This window comes from Mus pahari, chromosome 7 (assembly GCF_900095145.1).
Source record: "Mus pahari chromosome 7, PAHARI_EIJ_v1.1, whole genome shotgun sequence".
Taxonomy (NCBI): Eukaryota; Metazoa; Chordata; class Mammalia; order Rodentia; family Muridae; genus Mus; species Mus pahari.
The window spans coordinates 31,429,453-31,449,112 of NC_034596.1; the positions used below are offsets into that span (position 1 = coordinate 31,429,453).

General features: G+C 36.3%; 1 protein-coding gene across 1 annotated transcript in view; it reads left to right on the top strand.

Moving 5' to 3' along the window:
- Sypl1 (synaptophysin like 1) overlaps positions 1-15,693 on the top strand; it is a 22,116-nt gene extending 6,423 nt beyond the window's left edge. Inside the window, exons 2-5 of the mRNA XM_029540967.1 lie at positions 5,278-5,408; positions 7,386-7,593; positions 14,006-14,191; positions 15,452-15,693. Of these exons, the coding sequence (XP_029396827.1) occupies positions 5,278-5,408; positions 7,386-7,593; positions 14,006-14,191; positions 15,452-15,586 (660 nt within the window). The 3' untranslated portion in view covers positions 15,587-15,693. The remainder of the gene's footprint in view (positions 1-5,277; positions 5,409-7,385; positions 7,594-14,005; positions 14,192-15,451) is intronic.
- Positions 15,694-19,660: the final 3,967 nt, after the last annotated feature.

Here is a 19,660-nt window from a genome sequence, read left to right on the forward strand (position 1 = left end):
AAAAAAAAAAAAAAAAAAAAAAAAAAGATGGTTGTATAGTTAATCTGAAAATGACTTTGGGTGTTTCTGTTATTATAAATGTGTGCCTTGTGCCTTTTTTTCTGGGTAAGGTGAATACAAGAATTGCCAGTGTGAACACAACACTGGATACAACAGTACAGTACTCTCTAATTGCTACATTAAGAAACTAAGGTGGCTTTCTGTTTGTTTTTGTTTTTTTATATAACAGGGTACACAAGAAAAATACTACTGGTAGAGTTAATACAGAATGGATTAATGTTTATAGCAATTTAGGAGAATTATTAGTTTTATCACAGTGAATTAGGTAGAAGCTTTAAAAAAAAGTCAGGAATGGGGGCATTCTCAGAGGAATATGTATACAACAAAGACATAAATACTGGTGTGTTTCAGAAACAGTACAATGTGCAGTAATAACAGTACCTGACAGAGAACATAGTTCAGCCAAATCTAGAAAGAAAAAGTCGCAGCTGCATTAGCCATGCCATTTATGCCATATTTGCAAAGTATTTGTTTTGTTTTTTAAATATAGACCTGAAAAGTATTGGAGGAGTCCCTTTAAACTAGGGTTACATGAGCAGATTGCTATTTCAGACTAGTGTGACATCATTCTAAAATAGCTCTGTTCAAAAAAATAAAGCAAACAAAAATATACAAGTCACAGAGTAATGTAATGTTGTGTTAAGCAAGGTTCCTGGGTAGCCAAGGTTGACCCTGACCACCTTATCCCCTTCACCTCCAGAATGCTAGAATTACAGGCATGTGCCACTTCTTCCAGTTTATTCAGTACCACGTTATAAACATAGGACCTAGTACATGCTGGGCGAGCTCCCTTAACAGTTGACTACATTCCCAGCCCCAGATTGTGTATTTTTATTTTAAATCTTTTAAATCTATCGCATAGTTCACACTACAGCGTGTCACAGTTTAGATGGCAACACTCATTCTTCTGCAGCCATTAGTAGCTTATGGCTATTTTACTGGGTTTGATTCTTTCGAGCCCACACAATACAAGATGCTTGATGATTGGAATGAGATCAGAAACAGGAAAAGTTGTTTTAGCAACTCCCAGTGAAATCTAGTTACGTGCCAAAACAAAGAGTTGTGGGTGTGGTACGAGCAGATTTTAAAAGATGGTTCTAGACTAGGTATGCTGGTGCAAGCCAAAACACAGACGTGGAGACCACAAGTTATACAGTTATGTGAGTTGAAGGCCAGCCTCATCTACAAAGTGAGGCTTTATCTTCAGAACAAAAGCCTTTTTTCATAGAAAAAGTTTCATATTCTGTATAATCTTATGCAACATGATGTTTTTTAACTTAGCATTAGGTTTCTGCAACTCATCTATATTAACGTGACAAGCTATACTTCCATGTTTTTGTCTTCCTCCTTTCCTAAGAATGAGGGGCTGGAGAGATGGCTTAGATATTAAGATCACTTGTTCTTGCAAAGGACCTGGATTTTATTCCCCATGTGGCAGCTCACAACCATCCATAATTCTAGTTCCTGGTGCTCTGTTGCCCTCTTCAGCCCTCTAACGACACCAGGCACTCAGGTAGATCACAGACACATGCAAGGAAAACTTTGACTAATGCACATACATCTTTTTTAGAAGATGGTTTGAGTACAGTGCAAGGCAGCAGGGAGCCAAGATAGACTACCCCTGTATCTTTTTGATATATAACTGAGTCGGAAGAGTGTACCACTGTAATCTGTTTTCCTATTGTTTTTCCCTCCCTCCTCCTCTGATATAAACAGCGTTACTGTGAACATTCATATGTAAGTCTCAGTACTTGAGAAAGGGTCTCCTGAGACCTTTGGGCTAGTGAGTCCTTTATGACATTTTTCTTATAAGTATTTCACCACCTTTGTAACTTGCTTCATCTTCAAAAGTTGACTTTTTATCTTAATTTATTTTATCTGTAATTGAAATTACCTATCTTTTATGGTAGTGCTTTTTAATCTCATTTAAGTTCACAACTCACTTGAACCATTTATTGAATAGCTGTTTACTGGTTATCTACTACTGTATAATAAATTGCCCCAGCTTAGCAACTTAAAACAGATATTTATTATCTCATAGGTTCTATGTGGAAGGGATCTGGGAGTTTGTGTTCAGGGCTTCTCCTGAGGTTATTGTCAACTATCAGCCAGGGCTGTACTAATCTCTTAGCCTCAAGCTCAGTCATGTGGTTATAGGTATTCGTTGGTGCCATGCTCGTAAAACCTCTAATATTTGCCTGAAGGAGGTTAAGGGTGTGGAGTAGAGCACTTAGCGAAGCATGCTGCAGTCCTTGGCTTCAGTCCCTAGCATGTGGCATGGAGCATAGGGGAGACCTACATGCTGGGTATGGTGGCTCATGCCTGTGCTTCTAGCACTCAAGGAGGATCCCCAGGAGCTCCAGGCTAACTTGGGCTAGAGTAGTGAGACCCTTTCTCAAAACCAAACCCACCAGCATCTGAATAGTCTGAATCTCCTCGCAGCATGGCAGTGAGCTTTGTGAAGTAATGAGAAAGTTTAAGAGAAGACAAGAAAGGTAAGTTGGCTGTGGGAGGGTAGTTTGTTTGTTTTAGGCAGTCATATGTATCTCGGCTGGCAAAGACCTCACTGTGTAGCCAAAGGTGCCCTTGAATTTATAGTCCTCTTTGCCTCCACCTCCTAATTACAGGGATCACAGATATGCTTATTTTATTCCATGTTGGGATCAATCCCAGGGTTTCTTGCATGGTAGCCAAACAAGCTACCAATTGAGCTATATGCCAGAAATGGCAGTCTTACTGTAACATAATATTAGAAGGAACCTGTTTCTTCTGCCATATTCAGTACTCTGTATAGGCACAACTTAAAGGAAATTCAGCTTTTCCTCTTGATAGAATTGTGGCAAAGGATCTAGACATACCTTATGGTCAACACCATCCTTGCTCAGTGATGTGCAGTGGCAAACTGTCAGGTAAAAATGTTCAAGATTCCAACCTGTTTCTGGCTTTAATTTGATCTATTGGTTCAGTTTATTTACATTATTTTTATTTTTAATAACCTTAAATGTGAGTTTATTCCCAAGACTCAGCTCTTGCTTTTCTCCTACTCTATATATTCATGTATATTTATTTTAAGAGAATATTCATATCTATCAGTACATATGAAATCTTAACAGAATATCTCAAACTGTATGTAGACATTACCTCAGGTTCTTCATATGTGTTACCAAATTCTTTTTTTGTGTATTTCTTTGTTGGGGGAACCTTTGATTATGATTACAATACTGATTATAATATTTAATACCCTGTAAGATTTAATACCCTGGAATGATTCACGAGAAACCATATCTAGCTTTCCATTATTGTAACAAAATAATTGAGAATAATCTACCTAAAAGGAGGAGAGGTTTAGATCCACAGTTTGAGTGGTTTTAGTCCATTGTTGGCAGTCACTTTTGGGCCTGTGCTAAGTAGTGCTTGGTTGAGCAGCTCTACTTTAAGACAACCCAGAAGCAGAAAGCGACAGATAGGGTCAGGTTTCCAATATTTCTTTGAAAAGAATGACCTTTCTTTTAGTAAGGCTCCACTTCCTAAAGGTTTACCACTCCCCCATCATGCTGTCGGCTGGCGGTATGTACTGGCATCTAGGGAACACTCATCCAAACTACAGCATCACATAGTTAGCACTATATAGACTTTGATAGGAATTATAAATAAAAATGTGTCTACTGTTTGATATATGTAACTCTTAGCAAAGAGACCCCCTAATCTCTTTAGTTTTCTATTCTGGGAAGGACAAACAATAAGTATAGTACATAGGCAATCTTAAACATACTGAAGAAATAGAACAGTGTACATTTAATATTAGAGAAGGGTGGTAGGGAAGAACCCTCTCTGCTAAGATTACATCAGCATCGTGAGCTGAGGAATTGAGGAAGTGAGCATGTGTTACAGTTAGAGGGAATGGCCAGTGAAGACACTGAAGGAGCTGTTTAGTGACTGGCTAGCAGATATGTAATGTATGGAATGATAATAAAAAGGAAAAAGTAGCGTAGTATGTGAGTTAAAGATAGTAGGGAACTGAAAGGCATTTAAGGAGCTGTTTGAGGACTTTAGAAGAAGGGTACTATTCTGCCTTATATGTGGGTTTAAACTGCAGAGGCTGTTCTATTAGTAGTGCACTGAAATTGTGGCAAAGAGGCAATCAGGAACACTGCTATTAAGGCTATTAGTGCAGAATCCAGCCAGGAGGTTGGTATGCTGGCCATTTAGATTAGGGAGTGGTGATAAGTAGAGTCCATGTGTATTTTGAAAACAAGAACCATTAACATTTAAGTGTTGAAATTTCAGATACTACAGCACCCAAAACAATGTACTTTAGTTGTGGAAAACAATCTATAAGACAAAAAAAGTTAAATCTTATATCTTGTGTTGCACTGAGAAATGACCAGTATTAAAATTTTCATGTATAACTCTTCTGTATTTTACCCTCTTTATGCGTAGATGTGGATATAAGTGTAGTAAATTATATGAACAAATTCTCTATGTAATGATAATGTTTCATTAGTCATCAGTCTTGTAGTAATTAAAAGCTTATTCTGTTGTACAAATGAATTCTAGTTTATGTGACTAGCAATATTTAGGATGCTTCTGGGTTTTTCTATTATAGGTAGAATTTAAGGAAGCTTTGTTATATTTTTAAGCACATACATAATCAAGAAATTGGTTTCCAACTACTTTTTCAAACCCTGAAATATGTGAGAGTGATGATTCACAAGTTCATGAAGTAGAATCTCTTTCTTTACAACCTCTTGTTTTCAACAGTTCACTGATTACTTGCACTCAAAAACCAAAACACCTTCAATTTATTTGCATTTAAATTTTTGATAGGAAAAAATAGGTCTTATTTTAATTTTGGTTTTTGTTTTGTTTTTGTTTGCTTGTTTTGAGACAGGGTCTCTCTTATTTCTTGCTGACTCAGAACTCTGCTCTATGTACACCACGCTGGCTTTGAACTCAAAGTAATCCACCTGCCTCTGCCACCATGCCCAGCAAGTCTTTTCTGAATTTCATATTGTATGGGCTAGTATATTATACTTGGGAAGGTAAAATCTCATACATTGACATTTGCATGTATTTATAAAGTTTTTAGTGTATGGTTAGTAGTTTCTAGAATATTTATGAACTTGTTTTTAATGTTCATGTACTTAGGTTTTAATGGCCTTTGATTTGTTTGTGGTAATGTTTTGTTTTTCTATTTTTTGGTCTCATTGTATGTAGTTTGCCTCCATCTTTGCTTTTGCCACCTGTGGTGGGTTTAAGGGCAAAACAGAAATTCAAGTAAACTGTCCTGCTAAAGTTGGTGGTAATAAGAACCAGACTCTGACAGCTACTTTTGGTTATCCATTCAGGTGAGTTATCTTTTACTTGTTTAACAGCTGTTGTAACTTCATTCTTAGTCATTAGGATCTTTAGCAATCCCAGATTCAGGCAGAGGCCTGTAGTCTCGTCGGTCTCAGCTCTTGGGAGCTAAGTTAGGAGAGTTCCAAGACCCTGCCTCAGCCACATGGACTTAGGAAAGTTTTCCTGAAGGTGGTGGAATGTTTTCGATGTGCATGTTTATCTGTGGTCTTTATTTAGACGATAGTACAGACCAGTGCCTGTCTGCAAATTTGTCATGGTCTCTGGAAGGAACTATACAAAGGGGGGGAGTATATTCATTACTTTCTAGTTGCTGAGACAGAAGGAAGAAGGAAGAATTGTTTTGGCTCAGTTTTAGAGGCTGCACCATACTAAGTTGGCTTCATGCACTTGGGCAGAAAATCATAGTAGTGAGAATGTGTGGCAAAGGCGATTCTTCATCTCACGGTAAAGCAAGCATGTAATGTCCTACTACCTCCAGGAAAGCCCCTTGCTGAAGTTCCAGAACCTGCCATAATAGTACCACTGGAGAAACATTCCTTACATGAACTATGTGAGAAATTTTGTATAGGTCAGCCATGATGGCACATGTCTTTAATCCCAGCACTCAGGAAGCAGAAGCAGGGGGATCTCAGTGAGTTTGAGGACTGCCTGGTTCTCCATAAGAAGTTCCAGTTCCAGGACACCAAGGGTTACATAGAGAGACTCTGTCTCCAAAAACAAACTATCATAACGGGCAAAATGGGGACTGCTCTGTTAGTGAGCTCATCTGCTGCCAACACTCAAACATAGCTTATGAAGATACACATTTCTCATGTTTCTGCAGTTACTGAACTAATAGTTTTCTATGTCATTTTAAGACATAAAGAGTACATGTTTCTCAATAATAAAACCATGTTTATTTTACTTTTAAAGGAAAATAAACAGTAACAAGACTCTGACTTGAGTATTTCACTGACAAGCTTACTGTAAATATTGTCTGGGATATGAATCCTCTGCTTCCCTTTACTTGACCTCTCAAAAACTCAATTTTCTGTCCAATAAATTGGAAATATAATCTTTTAAGAGTGTTTTGAGAATCAAGTAAAGTTTCAGGATTTCACTATATAGCCTTAGTTGGTCATAGAAATCTGCCTTCCTCTGCTTCTTGAGTGCTAGGACTAAAGGCCTGTACTCTGCACTCTGCAAATAAAATATTACATTAGAGATCTGTATATACTAAGAGCTTACTAATCATCAAAGGTTTTCCATCTCTTAACCATTTGTACAGTAACTATCTTTAATGACATTGGTTTTATAATTTATAAATAGTGGAAATGTAAGGCAGTGTAAATTTTCATTTAGCTAGTTAATCAAGGGTTAAAATATGAACCATGGGGCTGGAGAGATGGCTCAGCAGTTAAGGGCACTCTTGGAAGACATAGGTTTCAATTCTCAGCACTCACATATGGCTCACAGTTGTTTGAATTCTGGCCTTTGCAGCCATTAGGCACGCAGGTGGTATTCAGACATAAATGCAGGCAAAACATCCACACACATGAAGTAAAAAAGCTGAGTCTTCAGGTTGGTTGAAAATACCTTTTAAACAATAAAGAGAAGAGGAATATCATCATAATTGATCTTCTAGAATTAGTGACATAGACCTCTGCCTCTTAGAATAGAAATGTGAGTTGTAAAGTATTTTTATAAGTCCTTCTAATATGATAAATGTTAAAGTGTTTAATTCCATTAATATTCAATTTAGATTCAATCTGTCATAAACCTATTACTGAATAAATTTTTGGGTATATGTAGTATGAGATTTTTGGTTTAGTTAAATATTTAAGTCTTTTTTTTTTTCAGAAAGAAAATGTTTTTAGTATACTTGGGGATTATATTTTGAAATGCCAATATTCTGCTTAAGTATTTCAGTGTTAGGAGAGTCCAGTCATTTGTGTATTTATTTGAGTCTTTTTTTTTTTAAATAGGTTGAATCAGGCATCATTTCATACACCTCCAAATGTTAATGTGTGTGAGGTGAACTGGGAAAAGCAATACCTCATAGGTGATTACTCCTCTTCTGCACAGTTCTACGTTACGTTTGCAGTCTTTGTGTTCCTGTACTGCATTGCTGCCCTTCTGCTCTATGTTGGTTACACAAACCTCTACCGGGATAGTCGCAAACTGCCCATGATCGTAAGTACCCGTTTCATGTCTCTATTCAAAATAGTATGCACACATATAAGTAAGTTACAGTTCAAGGTAACTGCAGATGGTTTTCCTACTAGAAATACAAATGATTGGCATACGTGTTTGATATGAGAAGAGCTTTAAGTTCACTTCAATTTTCAGTCTGTTCATACTTCAGGGATTTCTTTTTAAGCCTAGAAAACCCTCAAATATTTGATAACTTGTTAAGTTTTAAGTAGCAAACATTTAAGAACTTAGTGTCTTTAATTTGACAACTTGCAAGAGTCCCATTTCTACTTCTCACCCTTTTCTCCAAACTCCCTTATGCCACTTGGGTTTCTCAGGGATCTTCATGGTCTTTATCAGTGAACTGGTACCAAGGTTCACATCTGACCTTTTAAAATAGAATGTTCTTTAGAATGTGGCTATACCTGACCATTTATGTTGTGCATTGTGTATGGCTGCCTTTATGCTAAACACTGGTTCAGATTATTATTCTTATATTCATTATCACTGGTATCAGTAAGTTACATTTGAACCTTTGAATGTCAGCAAAGATTTAGATTTGAAGTCTTGATACCTTTTTGAGGCCTTCAGAGTCTACTGAGCTGGAAATAAAAATAATCTTTGATATGAAGGGAATAGACTCTCCTGGATTATGAATGGCAACTCTAGCCATGGTTTATGTTAGACCTCCACTATAAAGTAATGGCTTTAAGGTCAGTGATGGTGTGGAGGCTTTTGTGATACTAGGCATTTGTATCTATGAAAAAAAGCACTGAGGTCTTTAAAGAAGTTGTGAATTGACCTTAAATAGAAGGCTGTTTTAATATGAAGGAATTATTAAGATAAATTGTATTTACCAACTTATTTTTAATTTTTGCTGCTTGGATCATAAGAATGTAAATGGTAAGTAAAGAAAAACGTTTTTTAGTATGCAGATTTTCTATTTATGTCTGGATAAGTATAAGAAAGCTAGATGTATTCATTCAAATACTTCTTGGCTATTAATTACCTTTTAAAATGTTTATTCATTACAAACTAGGAATTTGTAGCTTTGAACATTTTAGGCTTTGCCTTAAAAAGTGACTAGATTGATCACATGATTTTTTTAATTCTATATTATTAAAAGATTTTTTTTTTGCATTTTGTCACTATACAAACTTCCTTTTTACTAAATAAAAAATTAACTCTCTTGTATTTTATGTAATAATTTAAAAAATAATATACTTCAGTCAATATTAAGAAATAGTTTATAGAGAGCTTTCTATATGATCAAAATAATCTAGTATGTGATTCAAGGATTCAGAAGTAAGTCTATATTAGAGTTACTGTATAGAGTTACTGTTGGTTACTGTATGTTATTGATCATACAGCTATTCCAGAGTTGGTCTCATCAGTGGTTTTTGCTAGTATAATATAGAAGAAGTATTTATTTTTTGTTTTCTTTTGGTTTTGTGGTACGGGTCTCATATAGCACAGGCTGACCTGCTAAGCAGCTAAAGATGGCCTTGCACCTCCTCTTCCTCCTGCTTCTGCTCTTAGGTGCTGGGAATGCAGGCATACATTATCATGCCAGCAAAATGGGTGCTTCTTATTTATAAAAGTAAAGTTCAAGATCAGGTGAGATGGCCCAGCAGTTAAGTACACACAGTTCTTCTGGAGGACCTGAGTTCAGTTCCCAGCACCCGTGTTAGGCTCACAACTGTAACTCCAGCTCCAGGGGAATCCAGTACCTCTAGACACACACATGCATATAAAATTTAAAATAATAAAATAAATTTTTAAAGTAAAGTTAAATTTTTAATTATTTAAATTTAATAACCATAAGTATAAAAAGGAATCATATGTTTTAAATGTAACATTGACCTTTAGGTACTATTGATTAATAAGCATAAGTTATTGATTCTGAACTATGGTATTTTAAGTATTTTAGTTTCAAATTTTTTAGTCTAGGTTTTCTTTTTTAATATAGCACTTCTTCGTATTAAGTAGCAGATGGCATAGTGGTGCACCAAATCAGGACTATCAAAAATGAAACATGGCAAAAGGGATTTTCAGGTTCTAAAATCTTTTACAAATAATGTTTTAACTTGTTGGTTGGAGCCCAGAAGCTCTAGGTAAGTGCATTGCAGGGCTCTAGGTAGAACCATTCACTTAGACTGCTATGTGACTAGAGTCTAGGAGGACATAAATTTTAGGGACCACAGTAATTTCTCACTTTTCATCCATCAGAGGTTTATTTTGTGTGCTGTGCTCAGAAAAGTTCCTACTTTTAAAATATGTAGATGCCTTAGTGTAATTATCAGCAAATTAGAGTTAAAGAGCAGAACCAGTGGGCTGGGAAGATGCCACAGTTGGTAAAGTTCTTGCTCTGCAGGCATTGCAGATCTGAGTTCACAAGGAAGTACAAATTATAACCCCTGCACTGCAGAGGGCGTGGAGCCAGGTGGGTTCCTGGCGCTCACTGACAGTCAGGTTAGCCAAATCCATGAGCTCCAGGCTCAGTGAGAAACCCTGTCTCAAAAAGTAGAGACCAGCTGTGGAAGACACCTGACATTCGATTCTGGCCTCCATACATGAAGTTATTACACAAGGGTTATATACACATACACAAAAATAAGCATAACCAGAAAAAGACATGTCTTAGATAAGAATTCAAAAAGAAGTAGTAAATACCTGAAAATTAAGAACTTTGACATATTTTGGTCAAAGCTATAAATTTAGCATTGGGGAATTTTGCTTACTATGATATTTTTATTGGGTTTCCAAAAGAAAAGAAGTACTTAGAAAATGTCTGTTTGGAAAATATAGGAGTACGGGGGTAGTGTTCCCACAATTCAGAGAATGCTGGCTATGATACTTGTTTTCTGTGATCTATGTATTTTAAAAGGACAAGAGCTAATGAAAGCTTAAATGCAAATATCCATGTTTGTCTAATTAGCCCTTGGTTTTGTCCTCTAAGCACAAATATTTATTCACTATGTGACTTGAAGGTGGCTGATAAGATAATTCAGATCTTTTTATTTTTTAACATGTATTTCAGTGTGTGTACACATGTGGATGCATGCACATGCAGTGGTGCACATGTGGAGGTCAGAGGACAGCTTGTAGGAGTTTGCTCTCTCCTTCTACCTTGTGGGTTTCAGGGATCTAACTCAGGTTGTCAGCCCCAGTGACAAGTACCTTTATCTGTTGAGGCATCTCACTGGTCCAAGATAATTAAATTTTAATTCCACTGAATTTTTTTTTAAAGAGGTCTTTGGTGATAAGCCCTAGAACTCATTTCTGGATTTGAACTAACTGGTTTTGACTTAACTTTGCTGTTAACAAACAGGAGCTCATACTTTGAGGAATATCAAAGCTATAAACTTCAGATCATTTCCATTAATTCATAAGACATCCAAACAGGGTGGCCTTCAATGTCATGGTACAGAGTTCTACTCCAAGTATTTAGGTCTTTGTAACCAGTCTAGTGAACAATATTTCAGTTCCCTGGCAGAAAAAAATTAGATAAGGAGAAGTTGGTTGCTTTGTTAGTTTTTTCTTTCTTTATCTTATTATTCTATAACAAAATCCAGTATTAAATATTAAAACCTTCATTTATATTTTTGGGAATGTAATAAATAGCAGGATTCAGAAGAAAACAATTGAAATTTAAAAGAGACTATTTCATTTTTTTGTTACTATAATGAACAGTCCTTTAAAATTTTTATAGTAATTTTTTATTTTTTGAAATTATAGTTACATCATTTCCCCTCTTCCCTTTTCTACTTCTAACCTCTCCCATGTATCCCACCCCCACCCCCATCTCAAATTCATGGTATCCTTTTCTTTGATTTTTGTTGTATATTTTTTTTTCCTAAATATATAAATAAAACCTGCTCGGTTCATATATTGTTGCTTGTATGCAGATGATTTCAACTAACCACTTGGTATTGGTTAACCAATCAGGGCCTCTTCACTGGGGAAGACTATTTCTCCTATCCTGGCCATTCCTTAGTTGCCTGTTGTTCTTTGTCTAGGGTTGAGACCACCTGAGCTTTTCCTCCTCCCATACCAGCATGTCTATTATGTCATCCTTGTTCAAATCTCTAGGCAGCCGTGTTGATAGACTTCATAGGTGTAGTTTCTCTGATGGTTCTAGAAGACACAATCTTACAGCAAACTTCCTGTTCCTCTGTCTCTTACAGTCTTTCTGGGTTCTTTTCTTCTCTTGTTCTCTACATTTTGATGATCAGTTGTGGTTTTCTGTAATGGTCTCTGCCTATTGCAAAGAGAGGTTTCTTTGATGAGAAGTGAGAACTACACTTATCTGTGGGTATAGAGGTAGATATTTAGAATGTAGTTAGGGATTATGCTGGTTTATTTAGTAAAGTGGCAGTTAATAGGTTTTCCTCCAAAATCCATGATTTCTCTACCTCTGGGTAGTTGGCTAGGTTTCCAGTCAGGCTTGATTTCCTCCTTCCTTGAGGAGACTTTACATTCAATTGTATAACTGTTGGTGTTGACCAAGGTATACATGCCATGTTAGTCATTGTGATTCATAGGTATTATAGCTGAATAGGACTATTGATTGCTTCTCTCTCTTAGAATTTTGCATGATGCCTTCTGGTACCATGAAAGCTAGTCCTCAGGGAGGAGGCAAAATTCAGGTCAGATCCAGCTCAGGTTCTCTGGGTTCTGTATCAGAAATGCAATGTCTTCAGCAGTAGGAACGTACCTTGCATCTCTGGGGGACAACCAAAGGCAACAGCAATGTGTGGGAAGTTTCTTGGACAACCCTGATCACAAATTTTATGCCTGGTGTAGAGTTTCTGTTAGCAAGTCTATTATGGCTCTTGCCTCTTACAGGGAACATTGCTGGCCTAAATGGGGAAATTTTCATTTAAACTACATGTATACACAGACTTATATAACTTTAGGCAGTTAGATAACTTCAGCGTGACTTCAGACATCCTGCTATTTTTACCTTGCTTCTATATTTAGCTTCCTCTTCCTCCCTAATTAAAAAACCCCATAGTTTTAAATTTTTTTATGTGCATAGGTGTTTGTGCACCACATGCCTGCTGGCCCCACAAAGACGAGAAGAGGGTGTCAAATTACCAGAAACTGGAATTAAAGACAGTTATGAGCCACCATATGGGTGCTGGGAATTGAAGTTGGGTCTTCTGGAAGTATAGACATTGCTTTTTAACTATTGAGCCATTTTTCTAGCTCCCAATACAATGAACAGTCTTAAAACTTAAAAGACTTGGTTGTATTTTTTAACTACTTCATTAATTGATTTCTTGGAGAATTATTTTTGACAAGTCTTAGAATTTTATCTGAATATAGGAGGATAAGGGAGTTTATTTGTGTATGCAAGGGGTTGTAACAGAATATAATGATGTGAGTAAAGTTGAGTAACAGTTAAAAAAGAAAAACTGATAGTGTCAGTTTATAGTTCTTAGCAGGGTCAGCAACTTGCAATGATGATGATCAACAGAGATTATGGAATGGACAAAACGTCTGGTCTGGTGGTGCATGCCTTTAATTCCCTGGAAGCAGAGGCAGATGTGAGCTGGAGGCCAGCCTAGCCTATATATTCAGTTCTAGGCCAGCCAGTCCTACATTGTAATACTGTCTCAAAAAAGCAAAACAAGAAAGATATGGAGAAATGCACTTAATTGTTGACAGCAGAATAAATGTGACTCTAGAAGTAGATGGTCAAGATTATGCTGATAATTTGCAAAACATTGCCTTTTTACATAAAAAGTGGACTTAAGGGCTAGAGATGGTTTGGTGGATAAAGGGCACTTGTGAAAGCAACAGGATCTGAGTTTAAATCTCCAGCACTCATGCCATGTGGGCCCCCAGTTTTAGTGTGGAGTACAGAGAGAGATAGGTGGGACCTGGAGGCTTGCTGGCTAGACGACCTAATTCATAAAGAGGAATGTCAGGTCAGTAAGAGACCCTGTCTCAAACAGATAAGGTTGAGAACAACAGAGGAAGACACTGACTTACTCCTGTTCCCCCATGTGAACACATGTAGGTGTGCACACTCACCAAAATTAGAAATAAAAATAGAAAATAAAAAGTTAAAAAAAAAAAAAAAAAAGGAATACGCAGCCATTCTTGCAAGGAAGGGAAAAGATTGCTCTGAGTTCAGGGCTCACAAAACCCTGCCTCAAATATAAATAAAAGTTTAAGTTACAGACTTATAAGGAAATGATTAAGTTTTATTATGTCTCTGGCATGGTGCTAGAGACAGTAAATACCAATGGTGACTAAATGTGACCTTTTATACAGAGTAAGTTATGAAGACCATCCATTTCTTGATACCATGGAATTAAACAGAACCCTGATTTTTTTTATTGCTGATATGAAATGTGCTACTTTTAAGTTGATAGTGCACTAACTGCTTTTTTTTCTTTAGGACTTTATTGTTACTCTTGTTGCTACTTTTTTGTGGTTGGTGAGTTCGTCAGCTTGGGCTAAAGCTCTTACAGATATTAAAGTAGCTTCTGGACACAGAATCATTGAGGAGCTTGAACCTTGTAGTTCAGGTGTGTCGTGTTACTTTGTCTCCGTGACTAGTATGGGGTCCCTGAATGTATCTGTGGTAAGTGTCTGACACTTGGTGTTGTTTCATTTACTAGAACAACATTTAAGAACGTAGTAACTTTAGTAATCTGAATAAATTGATTCTGATTTTATTCAGCCATTTGGGTTCTAATTAGGATGGATATATATATATATATATATATATATGGAAAGTATGACCTGTAACCAAGCTATAAAGACTAGAAGATACTAATAATGATGTACCACCCACTGTGGTATAGTACTCAGCCATTCTGAGGGGAATATGAAAGATGGTATTGTTAGCTTCACTGTACAGCTAAGAAAGCATATATAGATCATGCATTATATTCCTTAGGAGACACAGCTTTTGAACCAGATCTGACTTTGACTCTGTTCTCTTTAAGTCTGCTTTACTAAGAATGCATAAAACTCTAATAGTTTTAAAGTTTCTTAAATCCATAAAACTTAATATATGAAATTCATTGAATATTTTTCTATTTCAACAAACTGAAGTTTATTATCAATAATGTTGAACATTTTATATTTTGGAAGGCTTTTTCAAGAAAATACTTTTTATATAAGTTGATGCCAGCACTGCCTTATATAGCAATTTACCCACATTCGTGTTTATAACTTTGTAATTTCAAAGTCACAACTTGGAGCTTAACAGAGTGCTTTGAGTAGAGCAAGTTCAGAAGAATTTTGTGTGCACTTACACAAAGACATGTAAAGCATTTGCTCTTTAGTTCCATAGTACTGCAAGCTTCTTATTCTACTCTTACTTCATAAGTCACATCATGGAGTGTTGGGAGAACTTTGTTAAATAACATAGGTAGGTTCAGTTTGTTCCCTCTGAAATTTCATCTAGTCCTATGAGTATGTGGAAAGAAAATTCTTATGTGTTGATCAGGGTAGGATGTAAAGTAAAATTCTGGCTCCAGCTGTTGGAATTGCAGTGAGCAGTTAGAAGAGGGGAGGAAGTAAGAGATTCAATGGAAGAACAGTAAAAACTTGGCTTCCCATCGACCCTCTTCACCCTGGATACCAAAGTCTAAATTCAGAGTAATAAAGGGAAGATCTCACTTTTCTCAGATGTAATCAGAAGTTCTACAGGCAGAAATGAAAGGTTTTCATGTTTGTTGTTTTATGTTAGATATAGAGGTTTAACATGTTGGGTATAAGTCATTATACATCCATAATTTGTACAGTGGACTTTATGTAGTCTTCATTTTTCTTCTACTCCGTATATATCTTAAAGCAAACATTAGATTTTTATATGTGTTTTCCTCTTTCATAGATCTTTGGCTTTCTGAATATGATACTTTGGGGAGGAAATGCTTGGTTTGTGTACAAGGAGACCAGCTTACATAGTCCATCAAATACGTCAGCTTCCCACAGCCAAGGAGGTGTCCCACCCACTTCTGGAATGTAATGAAAGGGAGAAATACACTGTATGAAATGTGTGCTCTATATGCCTGTTGCCAACACCTTGAAAAGCATTATTGTTTCTAATAAAAAAGTAATGGCTTTTTCAGTAAATTGGTGGGTTTAAAAATTTGCTGCTTTTCTACATAAAACGTGCCTTTTCTAGAAATTTAAGATGTAAATGTATTTTTACATGAAAGTTTGAAAATTCAGGAGCCTGTTATGAGGTGATGTTACTTTTAACTGAACAATAATTTAACTAAGTTGCTTCTAAATTGTTTACACCTTAAACCTTAACATAAACCTTCATTCAGAAAACAGTTATGTCATATCATAATATAGGAAGAATGTGTTTGGAATATACACTACTGTTAGTTTGTACACATCATATCTTTAAGGCTTGGCTTGTTTAAGAAAACCTTGATTGCATAAATCATATTTAGAAAAAAAATTAGTGCAATTTTATATTTGAAAATTGTTCATGTTAAAAAAATTTTTTGAATTGCAAAGACTGGGTATATATTTTGTTTCTGTTTTTCTAAATGACCTGCTGTACTTATTAGGTGTACTAAAATTGTCTTAGAAGCAAGAGTCTAAAAATTGTAACAAATGTGTAGAGATAACTTTGCACTTGTGTTGCATGGGTATATTCATTATTTCTGGTGGTTTCTTAGGCTTGCAAAGAGCATGGTTCCCAAGATGGGTTTATATATGTAGGCATTCTCGATGATGCTTGTTTACTATCTTTTGTTCATACCAAGAGAAAAAAATCTACTTTTTTTTTCCAGACCCTGTTTAGAGGGTTACTAAAAATTAAGGTTGCCTTTTATGTTTGAAACGTTTAAGATTTAGTCAATGATGTTTCTTCTCTTGAGTTTAACATTGATATTGTGAAAATAAATGCAGTTCAGATTTCTTATTTCTTAAGATTCATTCTTCACAAAAGAGTGATTAAGGAATTATGCTCATAAAGGAACCTAAGTAAGCTGTATCGTGTGTGTACTGTCTTTACCCACACATTTGTGTATGTTCAGAATACAGTGCTTTTTGTTCCTGGCTTTTTTTGTTGTACAGGGATTCAGACTTCTGTTCTTACAAGATGATGTTTGTATGTAAAGCACATCTTACGATATTGCCTTATTTTTGTTGCTTTATTCATGACAAAGTGTCAGTTTGAGAATGTATGTTTAATAAGCAAACAATAAAGAAGTTAAAATAAAGAATGCCCCGTTGTTATATTATAATGAACTCTTCATCGTAAAGGTATAATCATTGCAAAATGGAACCTCTTTTCAAAGCAGGAAATAGAACTACAATAGTAATTTTAAGTGCTGATAGAACAGACTAAAATGGTTCAGACATTTCATTCTTGTTTTTTTTTTTTTTTTTGGTTGGTTGGTTGGGTTTTGTTTTTGTGTTTTTGTTTTTGTTTTTGTTTTCGAGACAGGGTTTCTCTGTATAGCTCTGGCTGTCCTGGAACTCACTTTGTAGACCAGGCTGGCCTCGAACTCAGAAATTCGCCTGCCTCTGCCTCCCAAGTGCTGGGATTAAAGGCGTGCGCCACCACGCCCAGCCTTCATTCTTGTTTGAGAAATATAACTATTAGATTGTCTTCCTGGTAAGGTTTTCTACTTGGTCACTCAAATAGGAAAGATTTTTGACTGAGAAGATACAACTTCCAGGCCTGTTTCCATAGTTTAGTTGGAAGACCTGTTTCATTCTTCTGCACTACTGCATAAATAAGCCAACTATGGCAGCTCAAGCCTCGACTCTCAGCACTCCAGAGTTTAAGGTCGTCCTTGCCTGCTTGGGGAGTTCAAAGCTAGCCTGGGATATATCCGTGAGGTGTACTCTTTCCCTGGGCTCGCTCTCTTTCCTTATATCATCTTTTCCTCCCTCCTTCCTCCTCTTCCTTTTTCCTCCTCACCTTCCCATCCTGAAGCTAAACTGCTGGGATTAGAACCTGTCCTTGACCAGCTCCCAAGCTGGCTAACAAGGTGAAGCCTATATTTGTATCTGAAAACATGGAAATAAGAATATTGACCTTGGGCTGGAGAGATGGCTCAGGGGTTAGGAGCACTGACTGCTCCTCCAGAGGACCCACATGACAGCTAATAAACAGCTATAACTCCTAGGAGGAAGTAATGTTCTCTTCTGGCTTCTACAGGTACTACATATATTCACAGACAGTATGCATGCAGGTAAAAACATTCACACAAATCTTTTTCTTAAACTGACTTAAAAAAATATATGGAAAGCAAATGGGTATAGAGGTTTTGAAATGTCTTCAGCACATAGGTTCTCCATAAATGTTAGTTGTGTCTAAGACAGCCAGGAGTCCAAGGGGCGGGGAAGCAGGAAGAGCTTCACGTGTCTATGCTTCCTCTCTTGGTAGTGTTTACAATTTGTCTCCCTTAACCAATCCTAAGTGTTTGGGTGTATTTGTTTTTCTGTTGGTGCAGATATTGGCAAGGCTAATGAAATAAAAAAAATTAGTAGTCCATTGAAATGAGAGTAAACTCAGAAAGGGCTTCTTAGCCTCCCCTCCCCGCTGTTTTTTAGGGGACATTACAGAGGCGGTTTCTAGGACAAAAGTGACAAAAGCTTTAACTTCCCAGAAGATAGGCTGCAGGGAGCCATTTAGGAACAGGCTTGTTACTGTTTTACATTCACCTAGATAAAGATCTTTAATCTGTAAAAGGTAGGGGAAGAATTACATGAGATTTTGTGTTTGGGCCAAAATTATAATTTTTTATGTAATATTTCCAGAAATAGGTGAATGTGTTAAATCATACAGAAGAACTTTATATGTACCAAATTTTTTAAAAGAAATAAAATATTGCTAGAACAAATTGTTCCCCGTGGAGAGAAAGTTGGTACAGGTAGCTCAGAAATGAATATTCTTATCAATACTTGATGCTCTGAGTTTGAAGTGTCATGTTTGTTTTAAACCTGTTTGTGATTGCTGTTGAGGTTGGCCTCCCTTTAGCTTAATTACTAGCTCCTCTGCTTCTGCGTTCCCTTCTCAAACCTTGACGTTTACATGGCTGCAGTGTTCGCCCCATCTGTGGCTGTCTTTTCCCTGGATTTTGTCATGTGAATGTGTTCATTTCAGTGGTATGTAACTACCTTCCTTGTGGGTTTTAGTTTCCTGCAATGGTTTTGGCTGTGGTGAAGTCACGTATTCCTGTATACATTTTAGAGTCCTTTTGTCAAGCTCCTAAAGACGCTTTGTGAGATTTCATTTGTGAAGAATTATATTGAATTTATACATCAGTTAATTTGTGAAGAATTGTCAAATTTATAATGCCACAGTTTTATATTTATAAACATGGTATATTTCTGCATTTTTATTTTATGCTTTCCAATAAAGTATTGTAATTTTCTACATAAAGATTTAAGATTATACTTATCCTCAAGAATGTTCATGCTGTTTACACAATTACATTAGATTATATTTTGAATTGAGTTGTAATTGTTTATTGCTGTATATATAAACAACATGTATAGATTTTTACCTACTGATAATTATAGAAGTTGGCAGTTTTTCAAACCTTGAATTTTTAATTTGTAAATTATCCTGGTATTTAATGTGTATCATCTACAGATGTTGATAGTTTTATCATATTTGCAACTTACACTAAGCTTTCTAATTATCATTCTCTTATAAAGTGATCATCAAGAAAACCTATTTTAAAAGTAGAAAAAAAACATATATTTGCCTGACATACTGACTGCTAACTGCTTCAGTATATCACTTGTAATCACAGATTTGCACTGTTGTATCTATTGGTAGTTGTAGTAACATAAACTGGTCAGATCAATTGTTTGTAGAGTTGATCGGTTGATCACAGTGAGAGTGGTCATATGAACCTTTTGTGTTGCAGTTTGTTTGACTCTGCTTGGGTAAGAATGGCATTTAGAGCTGGGTAGTGGTGGGGCACGCCTTTAATCCCAGCACTTAGGAGTCAGAGGCAAGCGGATCGCTAGGAGTTTGAACCTGGTCTACAGAGTGAGTGCCAGGATAGCAGGGCTACACAGAGAAACCCTGTCTTGAAAAACTTTTTTAAAAAGGAAAGAG